Below are 20,275 nucleotides of genomic sequence, written 5' to 3'. Positions count from 1 at the left end.
CTTTTTTTCCCGCATTTATTCTTTTAGCCTCTTCATGATTGCCTAAAATTTAAAAATTGGAATTTACTACAATGCATCCATTATTTATAATAATGAAATATTAATTCATCTGCATGCTAAGAAACATTCACTTATGTCCTGTAAAAAGTCATGAGGATATTTTCTAAACAAAGCCCTGCACATAAATTTGAGGGGCAGATGTGTGCCCATACCGCATTTTACAATTCAATCAGACAAAGCCCTGAAAATTCTGGAGAAGAGAACACCAATCATGCCCTTTATCTTTGAGGAAAGCAACAGGACTAGAAAACTCTTCCCAGGAAATAATCTTAAAAACAAAAGTTAGGTTAGTGGTAGGGTGAGTTCAGTCTTAATTTTCATTGAAAATTTTAAAATATTTGTTTACCATGAAGAAAATTGTAATAAGTTCATTGTGGTTAAGCCATTGTGATGTAAAAGCACCGGTGTCACATGGAGTTCGGTAAGTAAAAGGAAACTAAGGAGATGGACAAGCAATTAGATGAAATTTAAGCAAAGCTCTCATTTCTAACTCCTTATACCTACAATGCATCTTTTAGTTAAATTAATATTAAAGCAGAAACATAGTTGGCAGCCTCTACAAGACAGATGGTTAAAGGAAAAAGGGTCCCAGCCTCGTTCTCTGCTTTCTGCAGTGACTCTTAACCCACAGCTGAGGCCAGAGGGACCCTGGCAGTGGCAGTGGCAGGAGGTCAGGGCTCAGCCTGCCATGGGGGTCCACATTTTGCAAACAAAGCAGAGGCAAACAGTCACAGAAGGTGATGCAGAGAAAGATGATAACTCAGGAGTTTCCAGCTGTCCTTTAGGGAATCTTAGTGCTCTCTCCTGGTTATGTGAACAACATCAGTGGTCTTACCTTGATTACTAATTTAGGTGCCTGGGAGTATGACCTAAGAGAAATTCTTGACTGCCTGCTTAGTTAAATTCAAGATTTTCAATTGAAAATTCCAAGTCACCTTTCCCCACCTGTCCACAGCTTCCTAGTTGTACCTACCAGAACAAGAATATCCACTGGCCAAGGGAGATGGGTCATACTGGAGAAATCCCTAAATCAGCTGCATTCAGCATTTCAACACCCTCCAACCCTTTATATTTCCACATTTTTATGTTCTATGGTGCTTAACGGATGAGGGTGCTGAGCTTGCCCTTGAATGTAATGAAAGCAAGAGAAGTAACTTCTTAACCTCCTGAGCAATACCAGGTACAACAATGGCAACTTACAAAATCAGAACCCTCAATCTGCATTTTGGGTTACTTTATTTCATTCTGCAGATGGGATTTTTCTACATAACCCAGTGATGCCCAGTGTAACCACACTCATATTTATATTATCTCAGTGTTTACATCATGGATAGACTAACTACAACAATAATTTATTGCATTTGTTCTCCTCCAATAATAACACCCACTATTTTAGCTATTTGGAAACATCATAAAGAATTCAGAGAGGGATTTTATTTATAAGTTTATAAATAAATTTGTCATGAAACATTCTTTAATGTCCCTGCTTCCAATTGTTCCAACCCCATTTGCTTTTCTTGAAGGAGAAAAACCATAATTTTCTCATTGAGCACTTGTCTGCAGTTGGAGGAGAAATTACGATACAATATCTGGAATACAGTAGGTCAACATAAGGGTAATATTTTCCCTTAGTGATGGCACAAATGAATGCCTGATAATTCAGTCCTGACAGTTGCTATTGAGAGTTGCCTTCAACACCTACATTGAAATATGGGCCAAATCTCCCCAAAATCTACTAACCTAGCCTTGACAACAGCTGGGATGGTTAGGGAGAAAAAGACCCTGCCAAGATAATTTGTCTTCCCCCTCCAGAGACAACTCTGAAGGAAATCCCAGTGACTATTTCAGCAACTACACGGAGAAAGAAGTGATAGAGGAAATTTGCATTCCTGATCAGCTGGCTGCTTTCATGGCAAATTCACCAAGAGGAGTCTCCAGAGGGCTCCTCAATCTCTGGAATAACCAGAAGCGCTTCCTGCCAAAGTCCTGCAGCACTGCAGGCTCCTCAAGGGGCACAGAAGGGTAATGGGAACTCATTGATAGCAGGTCCTGCCCCAATTATCTGCTCCATTGACATAAGCAGCTCTCAAATATGAGTCTGGATTTAGTGGCAGGGAAAAGAGGAAAAAAGCAGAAAATGCCTAGATAGAAATAATTTTTCAAAGGGGAAAGTTCATAATTTTACTTCTGGTAGAGCGACTGAGATTCTCCAATACCAAGTGCCCCTTAAAAGGGATTCACATGTTAGTCCAAGTGGTTTATGATGTTCCAAGAAGCCCTCTGCTGCAATTACTTTCATGATCTGCATATGGCCATACATTATCACATACATCCATCTCCTAAATCACTCGCAGCCTTAAAATAAAGTGTTAGTCCACTCACACGAAAACCTACTTTCAAATACAAGAATAAAAAGAACGAAATTCTGCCTACAGAATTTCAGGGTTTTGAGTCTTAAAAGAAACCAAAGTTGATTTTATTTCTGGAGAAAGATTTTCCACTGCAGTTCACACCTACCAACCAGCTCAGCCATCAGGTCCAGGATGCACTCGTCTGCCAAAGCCCATGGGCGCTGGCCATTGAAATGGCCATGGACACCTCTGAAAAGGAATGGAAAAATGATGAAAATGTGTGGTATTCTATTTGGATCAGTCCTAAGAGTCATACCTGATTTGGAGACTACACATTTGGAGGATGGATGAGCAGGATGAGACTTGCCTAAGCTGAGCACAACACTGTTCTCATACCATTAAACTGCAGAGAAAAGGCAATTTATTGGTATCTGACAGGATTTCACTTGCTTGAAAATTATTTATTTTGGCCCACAAAATTCCTCTAGAAATTCCTCAGAATTAAAGCTGATAGCTTTTTCACAAGGCCCCTGGAAGTGGCTGCATGGGTTCTGGAAGCCTCTGGGGACAGGAAAGCTGGGACAGAGCATCCCAGTGTGGGATGGCACCTGCTAACCCCGGCTCACACCACTGCACAGAGAGCAGAGCTCACCCCACAGACTTCCCCAACATGCATCTCTGGCTGAACATTATATGGTGCAGAGGATGATAGACTTAAACACTGCCTTACTCCCAGGAATATTTCTTGTCAGAAACAATTTCCATCCTCCTGTATCTCCTGTCTGAGCTCACCCTTCTGCATAAACCAGAGGGTACTTCATGCAGGGGCAGGTGCTTCCCTGCATCAACAGAGCTGTTTGCTAATTTTCATTGTTTCTCTTTTCCCTGAAAATTTTTTCTAGCTCCAAGTGTGCATAAAGCTTTTTGGGTTGACAAAGGCTATTTTAAAACTTTATATTGCAAACAGCTCCTGTCTACAGGGGATCATATGGTCACCTTAAACCCAAGTGTGCTGCTACTCTGAAGTGACAGATATATAAATTAAATTCTGGATTATGTGCTTTGAACTAAATTTTCCTTCAATTATGATGGAGAAGAAAACTTCTAACCATGCATATATAAATAAAAAGTTGCCCAGTTTCTTAAACATGCAGGGTGTAGAGTACAGATTTAAATGCAAATGGAGGCAGATTGAGAAAAGTAATAATGGTGCTAATCCAGGGGAACATTGCTCTGGGCTCCCATCTCACACTGGATGATTTTCATATTTGCTGAGCACCACGGGGTACTTGTGGAGTTGGAAACACCAGGCTGCATGCGGCTGAGTATAAAGCTGTTTCAAAATAAGGACAAAGCTGGTAGGAAGCCGGGTAGAGAGCAAAAGAAGCCCTAAAAGCTTTGATGTGAGAAAACAAGAAGAAAAAAGTAATAAACCCTTTAAAGAAGAACCGGCCCACAACATTCACTCAAAATCATGGGAGGACAGCTGGCAGATTAAGACATGAGAAAGGAGGGTGCCTGAGACACTACCCCATTCTCAAGGCTATTTTAAAGATTGGTTTTCCCTATCCACCTCATACTTTCCCTTCTCAGGTAGAGTTTCATTCTGTCTCCCACAAAAATTACCTGGGTGTTTTACAGTCAGACCCTTTTTGATTGACTTGGGTCTAATTCACACCTCCTAGGGATATTTCCAAAAAAGAATAGGGGAGCTGCTGCAAAAAAGCACAGCTGTATTAACCATTTCAAGCCTCTCATCCTTGCAAAACACCATTTAATTTTGGACTAGATTAGGTCAACATCTGAAGGAGTGCACAGGTACAACTGCACATCTCTTACAGATAAAATAACATCCCTCTGTTCAACAAATCCAACCCCACACAGACAAGGAGGAGCCTGCTCCTCAGTTTGGATAAGGTCATGGTACAGCACCTGACTGCTTTTCTCCATTTTAGAATTGCTCTCTGATGAGTCCTCGACAGCAGAGAGCGGGCAGTGTGAAATAACCCTCATTTACAGGAACATTTCCTAGATGAGGAGAAAAGGCAGTGGGTGGGGAGGCCAGAAAATGCTGCGAGGGGCAGGATTAGTGCTAAAATGTCTTCCCTTCTATCAGCCCACAATGCAGCTGCATTCCCTGCAGACAGGGGTATATGTTTCACAAACAGCAAGACATTTACTGGTAATTTCCTGTCTTATTCTTAACTGTAATATAGCAATCAAGGGACTTTAGGATAATACAGACTGTTAAAATAAAACCCCCAAAGATTTTCAGTGGCTCCCAGCCTGAGGGAATCTGTATTTCTGAAAGAGGATAGCAAACATAATAAGATGGGAAAAATAAGTTCTAACTACCTATGGGATTCTCTTTCATTAGCTTTCCCTGATTTTATAGCCATTAGTGTCATCCTAATGGGAATTTACTAATGAAAGTTCTCTCTATCAGCACACAGGACTATCAAAACCTCAGAATAAATTTCCAAGTTATCATGAAAACAGTTGTGAGATTTTGGGCATGAGAATGTTTTATTTTGAGAGGAAAACATGGACATTTAACCATATTGAAAGAAGGGAGCAGCAGCATTTATTATTATTCATATTATTATTATTATGGCACAGCTTACAGCTTGCCTCCCTCTTGATGGCCAATATAAATGCCAAGAGACAAAAATTATTGCTGCTAAAATGGTAGTTAAAAGCATATTCTTGGACCCTTTTTTTATTTTAATCACATGCAACTCTGTAGACTTTGCTGATGGCACAATACATCCTATTACACTCAGGTTGTAAAATTCTATGCTCTGCCTCAGAGAATTTATATATCTGTATATTATGCCACCCCTCTCTCAGCTCTGGTAGGCACTGGGGGTAATAATCTTTAAGGACACAAGTGCAGTGCTCCTGGCATTCCCCTCAGACATGGAGAGCCTACATCCCTTTTTTTCTCCCACTGCACCCTAGGCAGCAAAAGAGATTTAAACAAATTAATGAATACAAAACTTCATCCATCAAATCACAGACCATCAGACAAGTAGATATTTCTTCAACTTCCATGAGAGTTTCTCATTGTGCAAATTAATTTTTAGTCGGTTACCATTTTATTTTCAATTTGGCAGGAAATCACAATGCCACGTTTTATTCGCTGAGGTCTGGTTGATTTAAAGCTTGCTAAGGGAGCTAGAAACACATTTTCTGAGATGATCCCAGGGTTTCAAAGGCGGTGAGAAAAGGAATTTAAATTAATTGCCATCTTCAGGAATCTTCTGTGCTCATCCAAATCTTGTTCAAGTGCAAATTTCCTTCTTGCTCCTTTGCCAAAAATGATGCAAGGTATTTAATGAGCCAGTACAGACTCTTAAGTTGGACCATGGTTTCAAGCAAAGAAACAGCCAAGAAAAGGAAGACATATCGAAAGAAAAAGAACTGTATGGGCCAGTAGATTAAAGAGAAAACTAAAAAACCCAGGGCATTGCAACAGGCATTTGCAGCTTTACTGTACAACCTGCTGAAAGGCAGAGTGCTGAGATGAGTCCTGAGAGTGGCAGGAGAGGTGGATCTGTCAAACAGGGATTGGTCAAGCTGCACTCTTGTTTGCAAGGCTCTCACATCCTGCAGGATTAGTTCAGCACACAGACCCAAAGATACCTTCTGACTTGCTGAAAATAATCTTTGCTAGTGCAAGTGCTATATTACAAAGCCTTCCTCAAACTAGGAGGTTGTTAATCTACTCTGTTCATGTCAGCCTCTTGCCAGACTGCTTCAATGCTTAGAAATATATATATATTTTATTTCTAGACTCAATTTATTAATTCCTTGTTTATATTTACTGTGCCAACATTGATGAATCCACAGAGAACAAGTTTTCCTTTCAGTCTTAATTTTACTCAACTTGGGTCCTCAAGACTTGCATGCAGCAGGGTCCCCAATCCCCAGTCGCCCTGTCAGCCCTTCACAAGAGCACAACTGGCTACAGCAGGCTCCCTTCTGTCTTAATTGTTCCACTTTAATGAGTTATTCAGATGAGAGAGACATTGCCTGCTGCAATGAGTATGCTCACACGCAGTAATGATTCTATAAAATATTTTAATTACTTAACCAGTTCTGGCAGGGCAAAGGGGAAAACAAGGCACTGCAAAGCACCTCTTGGCCTTCCTCCAACCAAAAACGTCCCTTGAAATTCAGACTTTTAAAATATTATGTTATTGACTACTCTTGGCTAAGCACAAGGGAACAACTCTTCATCCCTTTTTGCCCCTCATTCAATAAGTCTTGGATTTAGCTGAAATCATAACTGAAAGATGAAGTCTCAAAGACTCCTTTTAAATCCATACTGAGAATGTCAGTGGCTTGGATTTGTAATCTTCACACATTAGCATAAAACCAGAGGAATGAAGGATATGGAGAGGAAGAATACAAAACCAGAGGAGGTGTGTGGGAGGCAGATGTATGAAGAAAGTGATAACCCACCAGTTAAAGTGGAGGTGGGGGAAAGGAACAAAGCCCTAAGATGGAGCACAACAAGAAAAGAGGATTTTCCATGCTTTTCTCTCCCAGCTTTGCCCTAATGAGTCACCATCACCACTTGGAGACAAAGCTACAGCTTCCCTGCCTTTGACCAGCAGTAGGTAATCTTCCTTTTCACTCTTGCCAGTAACTACAAGCAGTGAAAGCCATTTAAATAGACTTGCAGCTCTTTGAGAGGGGTCCCAAGACACAACAAACAGAAAATGCAATAAACCAATTTATAAGAAAGCCAGAATCTATACCACTGCTGACTTGATAGATGTACCTAATTTGCATGGCATTTCTTAGATTTTTGCTACTTATTTATCTAAGCCAGAGCCACTACATCCCACACTGCCAGCACACCAGCCATTGAGCAGGCTTCAGCTGGGAACAGCTACCACCTTAGACTGGGCTTTGCTAAGCTGTCCTTGACTGGAATAAAAGTACCCATTTCTGTACCTTCAGCCACCTATTCCTTTGCATTCCATTCACCACCTTCTCCAAGCATACACTGTTCTCAAAATCAGCTTGATCTTACCCCAGCTGTCTCAGTTGCTTTAGGTGCAGGATTTTATTCTGTTTCTTTGCTGATCTTGAGCTTTTCTGTTTGGTTGGTTCTTTGGGTTTTTTTTTTTTTTTTTTTTTTGGTTTTAATTTGTTTTTAAACTTTATGATTTATTCTGGGTAAGGCTTTTGAGGCCAAGATGTGTTTTTGCAGACAGACTTTCTAGTTTTGCTCCCTCTCTTCCAGTGGCTTGAAATCAATGTTCAGGCATATTTCCCCCTTAGTGACAGTTCCTGAAGGCACTTTTGATCTGAAGAAACACATTGCCTACCCTTTTCTTCCAGGTTTTTATAGTCACTGAGGAAAACCTCATCCTTCACTGCAGCAAAGACAAACACAAGAATAGAAGTGAGCCAGTGAAAAGATACAGTGGAGGAGCTGAAATAAGTTTGCGGTCCCAGTGCGTCACTCTGAGAATGTTATCTGGCTTCTGCCTTTTGAAGGAGCTCAGCTGTTTCCCTGATAAAGTGGGATAACAGCCCAGAAACGGACAGGGTTGCAATTTTTTCAAACAACTGGAGAAACTGCATTGCTGTGCTGACTGAACACCCAGAAGGAACGAGCGCCTCCCAAAGTTCCACTCATTCTCAGCCTTCTTACCTATGAGAATACAGGTGATAAATAGGAAACAATAAACCATGTTGATGAACTCCCAGCATTCATACATTCTCAAGTGGAAGAGCAGCTACAGAGTTTTCACATTTGCATTGAGAAGCCTCCATCTCGACTGTTCCTGCTGAAACAAGGCTGCCCACTTAGCAGAATTCATGTTTCCTCTTCTGCCTCTCCATATTTCCTCTGCTCTTTCACCATGAAATCACATCTGTTCCACTCATATCCCGCACCCTATAAAAGAGTTCATCTCTCACCCAGCTCACTCACTCATCTGGATGTTATTTTCCTTTCCCACCTTCAGTTCCCTGTTTTTTACTCATCATTTTCCTTACTCATCCCTGCTCCAGCTGCTCAGGCAGGTGCTGGAGATCTCAAAGCACAGACTCTTAATGGAAACAGAACATAATATTAAAAAAAACCTAAATAAAGAGTAAAAAAAGCTTTTTCTTTCCCCTGTGTATATTAAAAAGTTCCCCATTTGTTATGATAACAGTGTCCCTTTCCTGCAATGTGTCCTTCTTTTATCCTGTCTCTTTTACATCAGGTTCATTCAGCAAAGCTCATTGCAATCCACACTCAGCTCCTTGCTGAGATGATACTGAGAAGACAGGAACATTTCTTTCTAAATAAAATGAACTTGTCAGGCAGAGACTTGGTTTAAGAGGAGCCAAAAACCTGCCAGCGCTGGCAGGAGCATCACCTGCATTCAGTGCTATTTCAAGGGGAACTGCCTGTTGCAAGGCCTGCAGGGTGAATCACACAGTTAAAAACACTAACTAGAACATCGCAGGGCCTGGAACACCACCACATTCATCAGCAAGCAGCACTGACCAAATAGGTTTGTGTGCCTTGTGTAGAAACACTGTTTATAAATGCTGCTGGGTGGGGAGGGTTAAACTGCACAGGTCCTGCAGCTGAGCCAAGCAGAGCCACCACACACAGCATGGGTTAGCACAGCTGGAAGGGTCTATTTGCCTGTTTTAGCTCCTGCCTTTAAAAGAGATATAAACAGTGCTAGGGAAACACTGAACATGTTTTACTCCTGGGCTGCAGTACTTTTAACATGCTATTCTGCTGTTCAAGCAGTACCAAGGAAGATCCCAAAATAAAGTGCTCCTCTGAAGCACAGGTGAGCATCTGGCACACCCTGCAGGGTACTCACGTTCGAGCCCACTTGTCCAGTTCCTCATCCAAGTAAGTTTTAACTTTTCTTGGCTGGAGCCCAAGAGAATTCCCAACGAAGTATATGCAGCTCTCCTCTCCATTCACCAGGCTCAGGTCAGCTGTGGAGGGAAAGCACAGAAACAAAACGCACGTGGGAGTGAGCACAGGAGGGCACCGGGGCTCTGTCCATTGCCCATCCCCTGGGACATCACGGTCCCCATACGAGAACAGCGGTGTCACATCCTGACCTCTCTCCCAGAGCACCACCCAGTAACCCTGCAAAGGATCTAAGGAGGACAGCAGGCAATTTGCAAGCAATTATTCACCTTTTCCTCCTACAATTTTTGGGGCTAATGTGAGTTCAGGCATCACTAAATCCACAGGTCTCAGGGGCTGTGTGAGAAGCAGTCACTGGCACTGATTTTATCAGGTCTGTAACCAGCAGTGAGTAAACAGGGAGCGTTTTCCCAACCAGGCTGTCCACTTTTCTTCCAATACATGCCTACTCTGAGTCATGAAGCTACTGGAATCATGCATTTAATAAAAGTTAGGACTAGGTAAATCTGTGTTTTTCATGTAAGTTCTCCCTGCACAATTAAACCTCTATTTAGAAAAATGTAGTCATTGTGCAGAATACTTTAAGGCAGTCTCAAAAGTTCTTGTCTTGTCAGCAAATACTGTGGGCTGCACTTCACGTCATCATCTGAGGAGGAGGAGGAAATCTATGTTGACAAATCCTTTCAGTGATTAGGAGAAAAGCAAGGCAGTAGAAATTTATAAATAATAGCTCTAGTGAGGTTCTGAACAATCTAATTACCCTGTGTCATCATCTATCAATCCAAACACAGCCTTCTTCTGTTATTTCTCATGTTAGAGATTGTTGGAGGGACAAGTGATGGTGACCTTCTGGAAGCAGTAATTTGCATTCTTCTACACCCAATACTTACAATATCCCAAAAGCTAATACCACATATAATTTTGGTAAATATAATCAATATGCCTCAGAATAAAGATAAAATGAATGAGCATGTTAAGATACATGCTAAAAATGAACCATAAGATCGCAATTCAGTCTGTGAAAATTTTATAAGACCTGTAGAAAAACAGCTTGGAAAAAGTATCTTACTACCTTTTGCACTAACAGTTACCAATTTCATTGTGCTTGCCCAGAAACACATTTTTCAGGAGTATAGACAACTTGGGTAATTTCTTAATTAAAGTTTTAGAGGCTTTTAAAAAGCATAAGTCAGGGAGCAATCTCAGCCTAATCTGTTTTGCAGACACAACGTCTGTTTTTCATCTCCATTCTAATATGAATGAAAACAGAGAGGCATAAATATTATCCATGCCCCCAAATTGATTCTATTAACAGTTCTTTTCCTACCAAGAAACACAATAACACTTTTCCACTGGGATTAGAGAGAAGGATCTTTGCTCAAGAATTTGGAGCTCAGTCTGACTAATAGTCACCAAGCAGTAAAACAGGTGAGGAAATATTAGCAAGCCAGCTTTTCTTACACCACAGTCCTTTCTAAATAAAAACATCTCTTGTTCACTGTTGGATATATAGGGCATTACCTTTTTGATAAAGTGTATTTTTGCACTTCTATACCTGTTTCTTTGGATATTCTTTTTGTGGTGTGTTATCAAATCTGAATCTGGATGAACTTTTTTTCCTTTTGACAAAAAAAGCTATTTACGTCCTCCTCTCTGACATCACTAAAAGACTCCTTTTGGACATTGCTGCCTTTTTTTTTCTACCATCTTTGTAATTTCTCCTGATCACCACCCCCTCGTGCTCCAACAACTCCACATTCACTGTGATATTCTTAAGAATGATACAGTTTTTTTCCCCTAAGCCTAGCACCTGTCTTTCCCCAAATTACATTTATTTCTCCTGGTATTGGCCCTTTTAATTTCTGGAGGAGCTGTGGTTGATTTGAAACACATATTGAAATATTCCAACAGGAAATAAACACAATTGAGGAAATAAAGGCAAAGAAAAAAAATATTGAAATATGTTCTTAGAGTAGCCTGGATCAAAAAATACATTTACATTAAGATTACTTAAATATATTATATACTCACACACCTACTCAGATTCATGCAAACTGGTCAAATCTAATCACATACATTATTTTGCATACTAATTATCCTCATTCATCTGTATTAAAGATGCACTTCTTTTAAACCTAAAAGGAAAAGCAAGTTTATTGTCAGAAATATAAAAGGGAAAAATATAATGGGTTTATTAATCAGAAAGGAAGGACTAAATCTGCTTATACTTATCTGAGCTCTGTCCTTAGCTGAATGATAAAAGATTGTCTTTCACACTTGCCTGTACACCAGCCCTCCAAAGAGCCAGATTTTTATGATTAACCACTACCTTTAACCATTTCTTCCGGGAAGTACAACTCAGCGCTTTCACTCCGGGGCATCTTTTTATTCCCAAGAAACCCAAATGATGCCCTACTCCTTCACAAGGTGACAAAGCACAAGCCATAGCCTTAATCAGATGGGTGATTAGGTGCCCAACTGCAATCCAGTCATTCCTGCCTGCTCCCTGTGGTGTGAGAAGAGAGCGTTAAAGAGACTTTGTTGTCAGCTGGGAGAAGGGCGAGGAGATGCAAGCATTTCTCTAAATCTTCTGCTGTCATTTTCTCCTCATTTGCTCACCTGAGCCTCGTCCCTCATGCTTGCACATAAAGCCTCTGAGCTTTGCAGGGAGTTAGGCTGCTAGTGGTTTCCTCTTGATTGATACAACAAATAAACAGCTCTGACAGGTTATAACTTGATAACTAAATTAAACTATTATAATGACTTCCTAAATATTTTCCTGTACGTCATCTTACAGTTGTCTCCTATGGATGTTCTCATCTGCTTCTTGTAAGGTTTCATTTTAAAGCCTCATTGTAATGTTTTATGTAAATATATAAAGAATATTTGATGGCTAATATCTGTAATGACATTTATCTTCAGGAACGCGTTATCTGGCATCCGCTCCTGGGCGCAGATAAATGTCACGGCAGATCTGTCTCTATGGTATAGACACACAATGCAAATATATATATCTTTACACCCCCGCTGTTCTTCAGCAGGGAAGCTGTTCATGATGACAGCTGAAGCACAGAAAAGAAGGACAGGAAAAAAAAAAGGAGAGGGAAAAACCCCTCAATTTAGGAACACCAGAATGGTGGGTTCTTTGTGCTTTTCAACTGGTACTACTTTGTACATTGTTTATCTTCACTAAAACATATAGGTCTCCACAGTCTCAGGACTAAATATTATTGTAGTGACAGGGGAAAAACCCCACATCAGCAGTCCACGGGTCTAAATATTGCGGTAATTGAAAACCAAACAATAAAGGAGTTTGGAAGGGAAGAAACCAAAACTGTCACGTGGGTATCAAAACCTCTGCCTACTTCTCAGAAGATTCTTTGATCTGAAGCTGCTACAACAGTACACTGAAAAGTGACCTTTGATATTGTGGAGAGACATTTGACTTTCTGCAGTCAAAGATGCAGCTGCTGCTCATGTGTCCTACTTGGGCTGGATTCCAGCAGCACCACTTCCATGGGGTCTGTGTTCCAGCATCTTTCCAGCTCTCATGGCACATCTTGCAGCACCATGGTGGCAGCTGAAGGAGCTTTGAGTACAGAAGAGTCAACTATCCAAACAGAAGGGTTTAGCAAACTCTCTTAAGTGACCAGGGTAAAAAAAATGAAAATGAAAAATTAAGGAGGCAGGGAGGAAGCACAATAGTTTAAATATTTGCAAAGTGTCCAGTCCTGCTCTGAATAATAGAAACAGCATAACTCAAGGATTTGAATGTGGAGAAAAAAAAGCCAATGTCCCCAGAACATAAAAAACTGAGATTTATCATCCCTGTATCCTAAGGGCAGGAGCAGACAGCATTCCCAACACATCTTTGCTTGGCAGGAAGATACTGAAGACAGAGACAGTTTCAAAAGATTCCCTGGAATTCTGACTATTGACACCATTTTCTGTCACAGTTTCTTACTGGACACAGTTTGGTGAATGCACCTGTAATTTCTCATTTACCATCAGTACTGTTCCTTTCAGAAAATCTGTGGAAAATTCTATCTGAATTTACTGGGGAAAAAAAAAAACAAACAAACAAACAAGAAAGTTCTATCATATTTTTTCCTTTGATTTTCAATAGGTGCATTTTGCCAAGGCAGGAAAGGAGGAGAGTGACTATGCCTATATGTGTTCACTATCTAAGGAAATAATCTGCCATTTCTCCAGTGGCCAGCGTTCAGGGACCAGAGCCTGCAGAGCCAGCACAGCTTTTGCTCTCCATGTAACTGAGATGAAAATAAACCCAAACAGGACCTGGGAAGCATGAGAAGAGACCAGGACCTTGCTGCCTCCACAGGTGGCTGCTCCTACCATGTTTCTCTGCATGAATGTGGCTATTGCAGGTATCAAAAAGAATGTGAAGTTGGTTTTTAGTTTTGGTGGGCTGGGAGTACTAGCCTGAAGCAAATGCTTCCCTCTCAGTCTGCCATCCCTCTTTCTACCCCTCCTGCCTCCACACCAAGCCCTCCCCATGCCCAGACATCCCACAGGCTCCTCAAAACAATCTATGGAACAGGAAAGAAGGAGAAAAATGTCCAGAACAATTTTACATAGCTACACTGAAGTCAGGTGCTATCTATTTTTAGGCAATTCATGAGGAAAGTGGAAAATATCTTCAAATAAAAGACTTCATTATGAATTATTTGCTCAGATCAATTATTTGTTCTGAGGCACAGTCTTCCATTTGGCCTCAGTGAGAAAATAGCTCCAACACTAGCAATAAGACATAAATGTTCACATAATATCTATACTGTCTCTTTCATTAACTAAAATAATTGTAACTAGACAGATAATACCAAACTGAATCACACCAAGGAAGCAACTGCTCTGAACTATCCCAAGCGACGCTGCTGTTTCAAGCCATTAGACAGAAAAGCTACTGCCTATAATTTTCAATCAGTCACTACATTGTTCAAAGCTGCTGACTGACAGCATAAGCACCGTGTAAGTACTGTATCCTCACATTTGATTCAGGATGGGAACGAGAACATAGCGCTTTTGGTGCTAGAATAAGCTGGTGGATTGATTTAGCAACAGCAGGGACATTCTGTGCTCAGATATGACTACAATTGCTCAATTATCTCATAAGTGACGATGATTTCCAAAGACTTGTGATAAACACATGCAGAAGATGTGAAGCCCAGCCCTTTCCCCCTCCCTCTCCCTCACAGTAATTATAATTCTCACTTGGAGGCAGATCCTTGACTTTGGGGATACAGAAACATTCCCGAAGATGCTTTAACTCATCTTTTTCATCTAAGTGGAAAGCGAGTTTTTTGTCTGTGGGACTGCACCCGAGCTGCAAGGCAGTTTGTTCCAAAATGCTTGCTGGGAGCACAGGAGAAGATAGATCCATTTTCAGGTCATTCAATTTCACCTGAAAGTCAGAAATGACAGTTTAGCTTCTGCAGTTTGCATAGTCACGAGTGGCTGATAAGCAGTCACTAAAGCTGCATCATTCAGGACCCAAAGTTACTTGAGTTAAAGCTTTTAAAAAGTGAAGTGTCTGAATAGACTGGTAAGCCCGATCAAATATTTCCAAGGCAACATATTGTTGTAACCCCCAAAGGCTTTTTTCTTTCCCTTCTATAGATACAAAGCTCTTCCCTTTTTAAGCTTTATCAGACTCCAAATTCTCCTGCCAGACTGACAGGAGTTCCAAATGCTGGAGTGTCACTCACAGTTTGGAGATGTCAAAGCCAGAGGCAGCATTATTGTTTCTGCAGTCTGAGCTCCTCAGAATAGCAGGTGCACAGATACACTGAAGTTGTTTCCAGGCTGTGCAATGTTCAGCCCCTTGCAGCATTTTTTGCCTCAAAAATTGGAGGGGGTGTTTGTATATGGCCATGCTCATGTGCAAGGGGAGAGCAGGCAGGATGCGGGTGTCAGGCAAACACAGCTTTCAGGATCAGAGCCTTGAATTAATATTTCCTTTCAGCTACACCACGTATCCTGCTGGTTTAGTTCTGTTTCTTCTGGGAGAGGAGAGAAGCCCAAGTGAAATCAGAAATATGACAGACCATGGACTCTACGAGAACATCCAAAACTAACTGCAAAATTTACAAGCTCGTTGATCTTGATATGAAAACAGTCCTGTAACTGTAATGCTCAGAGACACCACTGTCTTCCAGACAGCACTTGTGCACTTGGCTTTACAGTTGGCAAAGAAGGTTTGCAACACATACTCTGCACTTTAGGGCACGACTTCACTGCTGTGTTTTTGTGGCAGCAGGCAGCCAAGAGGCTCAGTGAGATGCTTGGTGGCTGCCCCAGTTGAGAGAAATGTGTAGTTACACCACACAATGTTCTCTGCCTTTTTAACATCCCCAGGAGTCTTGCTGCAAAGGAACACTCGAGGGGATAGGCTGAAATAGGATGGATTAGCACATGACATGCAGCACAGAGCCACTAGAGAATATCACTTTTTCTCTCTGTTTGAGAAAGAGAGCTCTTTAAGCACGTATCTTCCATAAGCTCTCATTTCTCAAAGCCAAAATATCCTCCATACAGTTATCCAGAAACAAGCTGTGGGTAGAACAGATGACTGTTGAGAAGAGCTTTGTCAACACATACGAAAGACAACAGTTGGCATTTAAATATAAACCCCTAAACAGCACAGCCTCCTTAGTGCCAATTAACCCAAACCTGTTTATACTCTGGCCAAATGGCCAGCATGATGCTACTTACCTGCTTTAATCTGCTATCATTTGGTTTATGATGAGAACATAATCTTTTTCCCCTCCAGACTTGATACCTTACACTAACAATTTTTTCCCTCCCACCAGCATGCAGAGTTCAAAAAAAAAAAAAACAATACCAGCAGAGTTCTTTAAAACAACAGGTTTCATTTAGCTAATGTTCACCCTCCCCTGGGAGTTATTGGAGACATCCTATTTTTATGCTGTCTCCACACAGGTTGTTCATACCTCCTCATTGTCGCCAAATTTATCATTCCCACTCATTCTCTCTAATCATCCTTTACATTGTAAAAAGGAAAATAAAATGGCAAAAATGTTTTGGGAGGAAAAAAAAAAAGATATTTCAGCATCTTGGTTTTCAGAGTGCTTTTCAAGATTTCTAGGAGGCAGAGGGCTACATCAAGACTGGTAGTTGAGTGTGATGCTCAAGTGGCCAAGCTGGTTGGGGTCAGTACACCCCATGTCACAAAGGGCTGCCACCCCACTGAAAGCCCTGAAGAAGGTGTGACGAGGCTCCCTGTGCCCCAGGGAACTGCTCCTCAGTTCCTCCACAGCTGAGCAGCACATCCGAGAGTCCATTCCCTGCTGGGATCTCAGTAACAGATGTGCTTTTCTGCAGGTCAGAAGAGCATCGACCTTCTGCACCTGATTTGGCAGACACCAGGAAGGATGGCTCAGGGATCTTTATTGCCTCCAGGATGTGGTGGCTGCTGAACACACACTACAAAGGACAGAGAGTTCTCAGTAAGACAAGTCCCTAGAACCACAGGAACCACTTTATGTTAGGGTGACCAGAAAGGCTTCTCCCAGGATGCTTGTTCTGTTCATCTATCCCAGTTTGGATTCCCCGGTTGCCTGTCAGCCTCCACCCCTCCTCACTCCCCCAGAGCTTCCCCATTGGCCCCCATTCCCTGGTCCCACCTTTTCCCCCAGGTAAAACTGTGAGTTCTGGGCTCATGTTGGTATTTGCCTCTGCACCCCTGGACAGTGTAGCAGCAATAAATGCTCCTGCCAGGATGCACCCAAACGCCCTTCTGGACTCTTTGGTATTGACTGTGACACTGAACCCACCCGTGCGTCTGTGGGGGCACGCGGGGCCCCACGGAGCCGGGCAGAGACAGTGTTACCAGGAGATGTTGTGAACCACGAGAAAAGCAAGTCATGTTCACAGAAACCATGGCCATCATAATACAGGCGCTTCATTATAATCTACAGACACTGCAAGGTAACTTAAGTTTCACTTCCACAAATTACAGATGTTAAGAACCCATGGGCGTAACCAGTAAATGAGCGCTAATTTCCAAGCAATACTTGGATCAGCACTTGGAAGGAAGAATTAGTTTTTGTTTCCAGAGGCTTGTTTATCTGATTTACAACTTCAGCATGGATGTCCTGATCCCATTATCAAAGCATGTCCAGCACATACATAATAAAGATATAGTCCTCTATTTTTAATGAGTACTTAATGCAAATTATGTTAAAAAATCCTTAGATGAGGAGCTGAAAACCGTGTCTCCCTGACTGTCTCCTCCTAGGTAAAGGACCACGCAGTTGCCTATGCAATATTTTCTGTACAATCTCCTTCCCACTCAAGTTAATGCCTGGATTTTTTATTTTTTATTGTTTTTATTTTGCTCCCTGGTGACATACCTCCTGAAGTAAGGTAAGGAGCCTTTTCAGCTCTCTAAACAGGTGAACTGTGAGTTAAGAATATTTGTTCAGTGATGCTCAGCCCCCATGGTCCCTAGGAAGGAGACCATAGAGCTTTAGTGTTGCCAACACCTGTGTCCTCTCCTGAAAACAGCCTGAAGGTGGTTTGGGAGCCTCCAGCATTCATCTCCTGGGACCACTGAGGTAATTGCTCTGAAATTTGTGATCAGGAGGTGGATGATAAGGGTGCTTGAAGGACTATTTGGTATTATAACCGTATTCTTCTCATCTAGCCTGTAGCTTCCCTGCTCTACACCTCATGAACACAGCACAGCATCCCAATATTTATCTTACCAGTCACCATTTTTCAGCAAGGTCACCCAGTAATTACAGTGGATTAATGGCCATCATCCACTGACCTGCCTGGCAAGCACAGATGGGTTTTGTTTCCATTTGAGGCCTGACCCAAACCCCACTGAAGTCAATAAGTGTCTCTATTACAGACAGCAACACCTCGATCAGGCTTTTTGTTCCCTGTCATTGCTGTATCTGATCAATGACTTGCATTTATTGGGATTCTCATTGATATAAGATTTTGACAGCAAATATAATATTAGATACAAAGATCTAGAAGTTAAAAATGATTAAGTGCTCAGAGATATCTGATTTAATACAAGCACGATGAAATAAGATAAAACTACTTAAATGAAATCAATCAAAATCCTATTGAGGAACGAAATCCCAGAGATCCAGTTCTGAGACCAGCACAAGAAAGTACTCATGTCCTCTGAGTAGGAATTAGGCTCCATAGAGAGGAATCCCAGAATTGTTAGGGGTTGGGTTTTTCCCCCTCGCTTTACTCTGACTGGCATTTTTGTTGGGTTTTTTTTTTTTTATTTGCAGAATAGAGTCCTGTGCAATTATTTTATAATAATTCATGGGTAATTTGTTTTTTCCTACATGTAGAGCAAACACATTTGTATAAGAACAGCACATCTTTATCTCCTTGTAACTGAAAACAATATTCAGTAACCTCTTCAAACTACAATTCAGACCCATCAGTGAAAAATGCATTTCCCACTTTGGTAAACATGGCTCTTTACCAGGATTTTTTTTTCATACAGCTTAGAGAAAAAAAATATTTTGAGAGAAACAATTTGTCCCCACCACCTACTCTAAAAAAAACAAAGCATTCAGGTGTTCTCATATAACCCCAAAATGGTTTGGGTTGGAAGAGACCTTAAAGACCGTTTTGTTCCAACCCCTGCCATGGGCAGGGACACGTTCCACTAGACCAGGTTTCCTTCTTTTCCTTGAAACTTTATTACACTTTTTGACTTAACAGATGACATGAAGTCAGTATATTTTTACTTTTTTCTTCTTCCATTGCTCTTTTGACTCTTCCACGGGGCTTGCTTGTACTACACCCTGATTCCATGTAAAAACTCAGCTATGACTGTAGGCAATCTTTCATCTTCAAAAAGATAACATACAACTTAAATCAAGAAAACAGTCATTTTTTCCATGCTTTTACAGCACAGACACTGGCCCCTACTACTTATTTCCCATTTTAAAACTATGAAAGACAATGGATGAGAATTAGTCAGGCACAAGTGACACGAATGTCTGGGTGATTATTTCAGTTTTGTCCTTTATGCATAATTTACTGACTAAATAAAAAAAAAAAAAGTGTGAATATTAGCAAGTCATCTTATCAAACCTTCTCAGGAAGGTCCATTAGGCTTAATTATAAGAATGATAATTCATCCTGTTTTAGATCCGCTTGTGTCTTTATGGATCTCCCCTCTGTCTTGATGTCTTTGTCAAAAAAAAAAGTTCCCTCAACCCTCCCCTTAAGCATTTCCTTTAAATATTCCAAGATGTTACTCACAGTCTTCCTACCCAGCACAGTGCTGACAGGCACACAATGAATCCCTACTTTACGCTGTATCAATATCCTCAGAGGAAAAGGGTTTGTCATGGAAATAGCCCGTCCTGCACTTTCTGCCCTCCAATAGCTGTTCTCCAGGTTGCTAAACACAGCTCAGCCCACAGACCTTTGATACGTTGAGGCTGGTGTCCAAATGCGCCCTTTGGGAATGAAAACTGGGGGTGTGCACACATGTGAGCGGGGAAGTTTGCAGCACAGGTCCAGGCTGTCAAAATACACCCACTGAAAGCACCAATAGCACCGTAATTGAGGCTGGTTTAGAAAACAAACAAAAGAGGAACTCCAGAACTGCATGGCGTGTAAGGGCTTATTCTTTTCCCATCTTTACACCAAAGAAATTGCTTTGGTTGACTATGATTTTGCAGAAGGAAGTTTCTAAAACAGCACAGCCCAAGGCAGCATGCAGCCTAGATTACTTCAGGTTAAATACACTTCAGTGAATTTGTTTAAATTACGGAACTGGAGAGAAAGAAAAATCTAAATATTCATAGCATCCCCAACAACAGACACGCAGCAGCAACCACCACTGTATAATTAAATAAGTTATACAGCACAGTGTCACAGCAGCAGCAAGGGAATGTGACAGAGAGGAATTATAATAAACTCAGTTACT

The 20,275-nt window shown here is 41.3% G+C and overlaps 1 protein-coding gene across 6 annotated transcripts in view; it reads right to left on the bottom strand.

The window, feature by feature from the left end:
* KYNU (kynureninase) overlaps positions 1-19,788 on the bottom strand; it is a 59,086-nt gene extending 39,298 nt beyond the window's left edge. For 2 of the 6 annotated variants that reach the window (XM_032115168.1, XM_032115171.1), the window contains exons 1-4: positions 19,603-19,734; positions 14,551-14,740; positions 9,260-9,380; positions 2,578-2,660 (exon numbers count right to left, since the gene is read on the bottom strand). In XM_032115168.1, coding sequence (XP_031971059.1) covers positions 2,578-2,660; positions 9,260-9,380; positions 14,551-14,740; positions 19,603-19,692 — 484 coding nt within the window. In that variant the 5' untranslated portion in view covers positions 19,693-19,734. Of the gene's footprint in view, positions 1-2,577; positions 2,661-9,259; positions 9,381-14,550; positions 14,741-16,706; positions 16,775-19,602; positions 19,735-19,768 lie in introns of those variants that run through there. The other 4 variants (XM_032115173.1, XM_032115167.1, XM_032115170.1 and 1 more) reach the window with 4 other exon arrangements.
* Positions 19,789-20,275: the final 487 nt, after the last annotated feature.

This window comes from Corvus moneduloides, chromosome 7 (genome assembly GCF_009650955.1).
Source record: "Corvus moneduloides isolate bCorMon1 chromosome 7, bCorMon1.pri, whole genome shotgun sequence".
NCBI lineage: Eukaryota > Metazoa > Chordata > Aves > Passeriformes > Corvidae > Corvus > Corvus moneduloides.
This window is presented reverse-complemented; position numbering and strand designations above follow the sequence as displayed.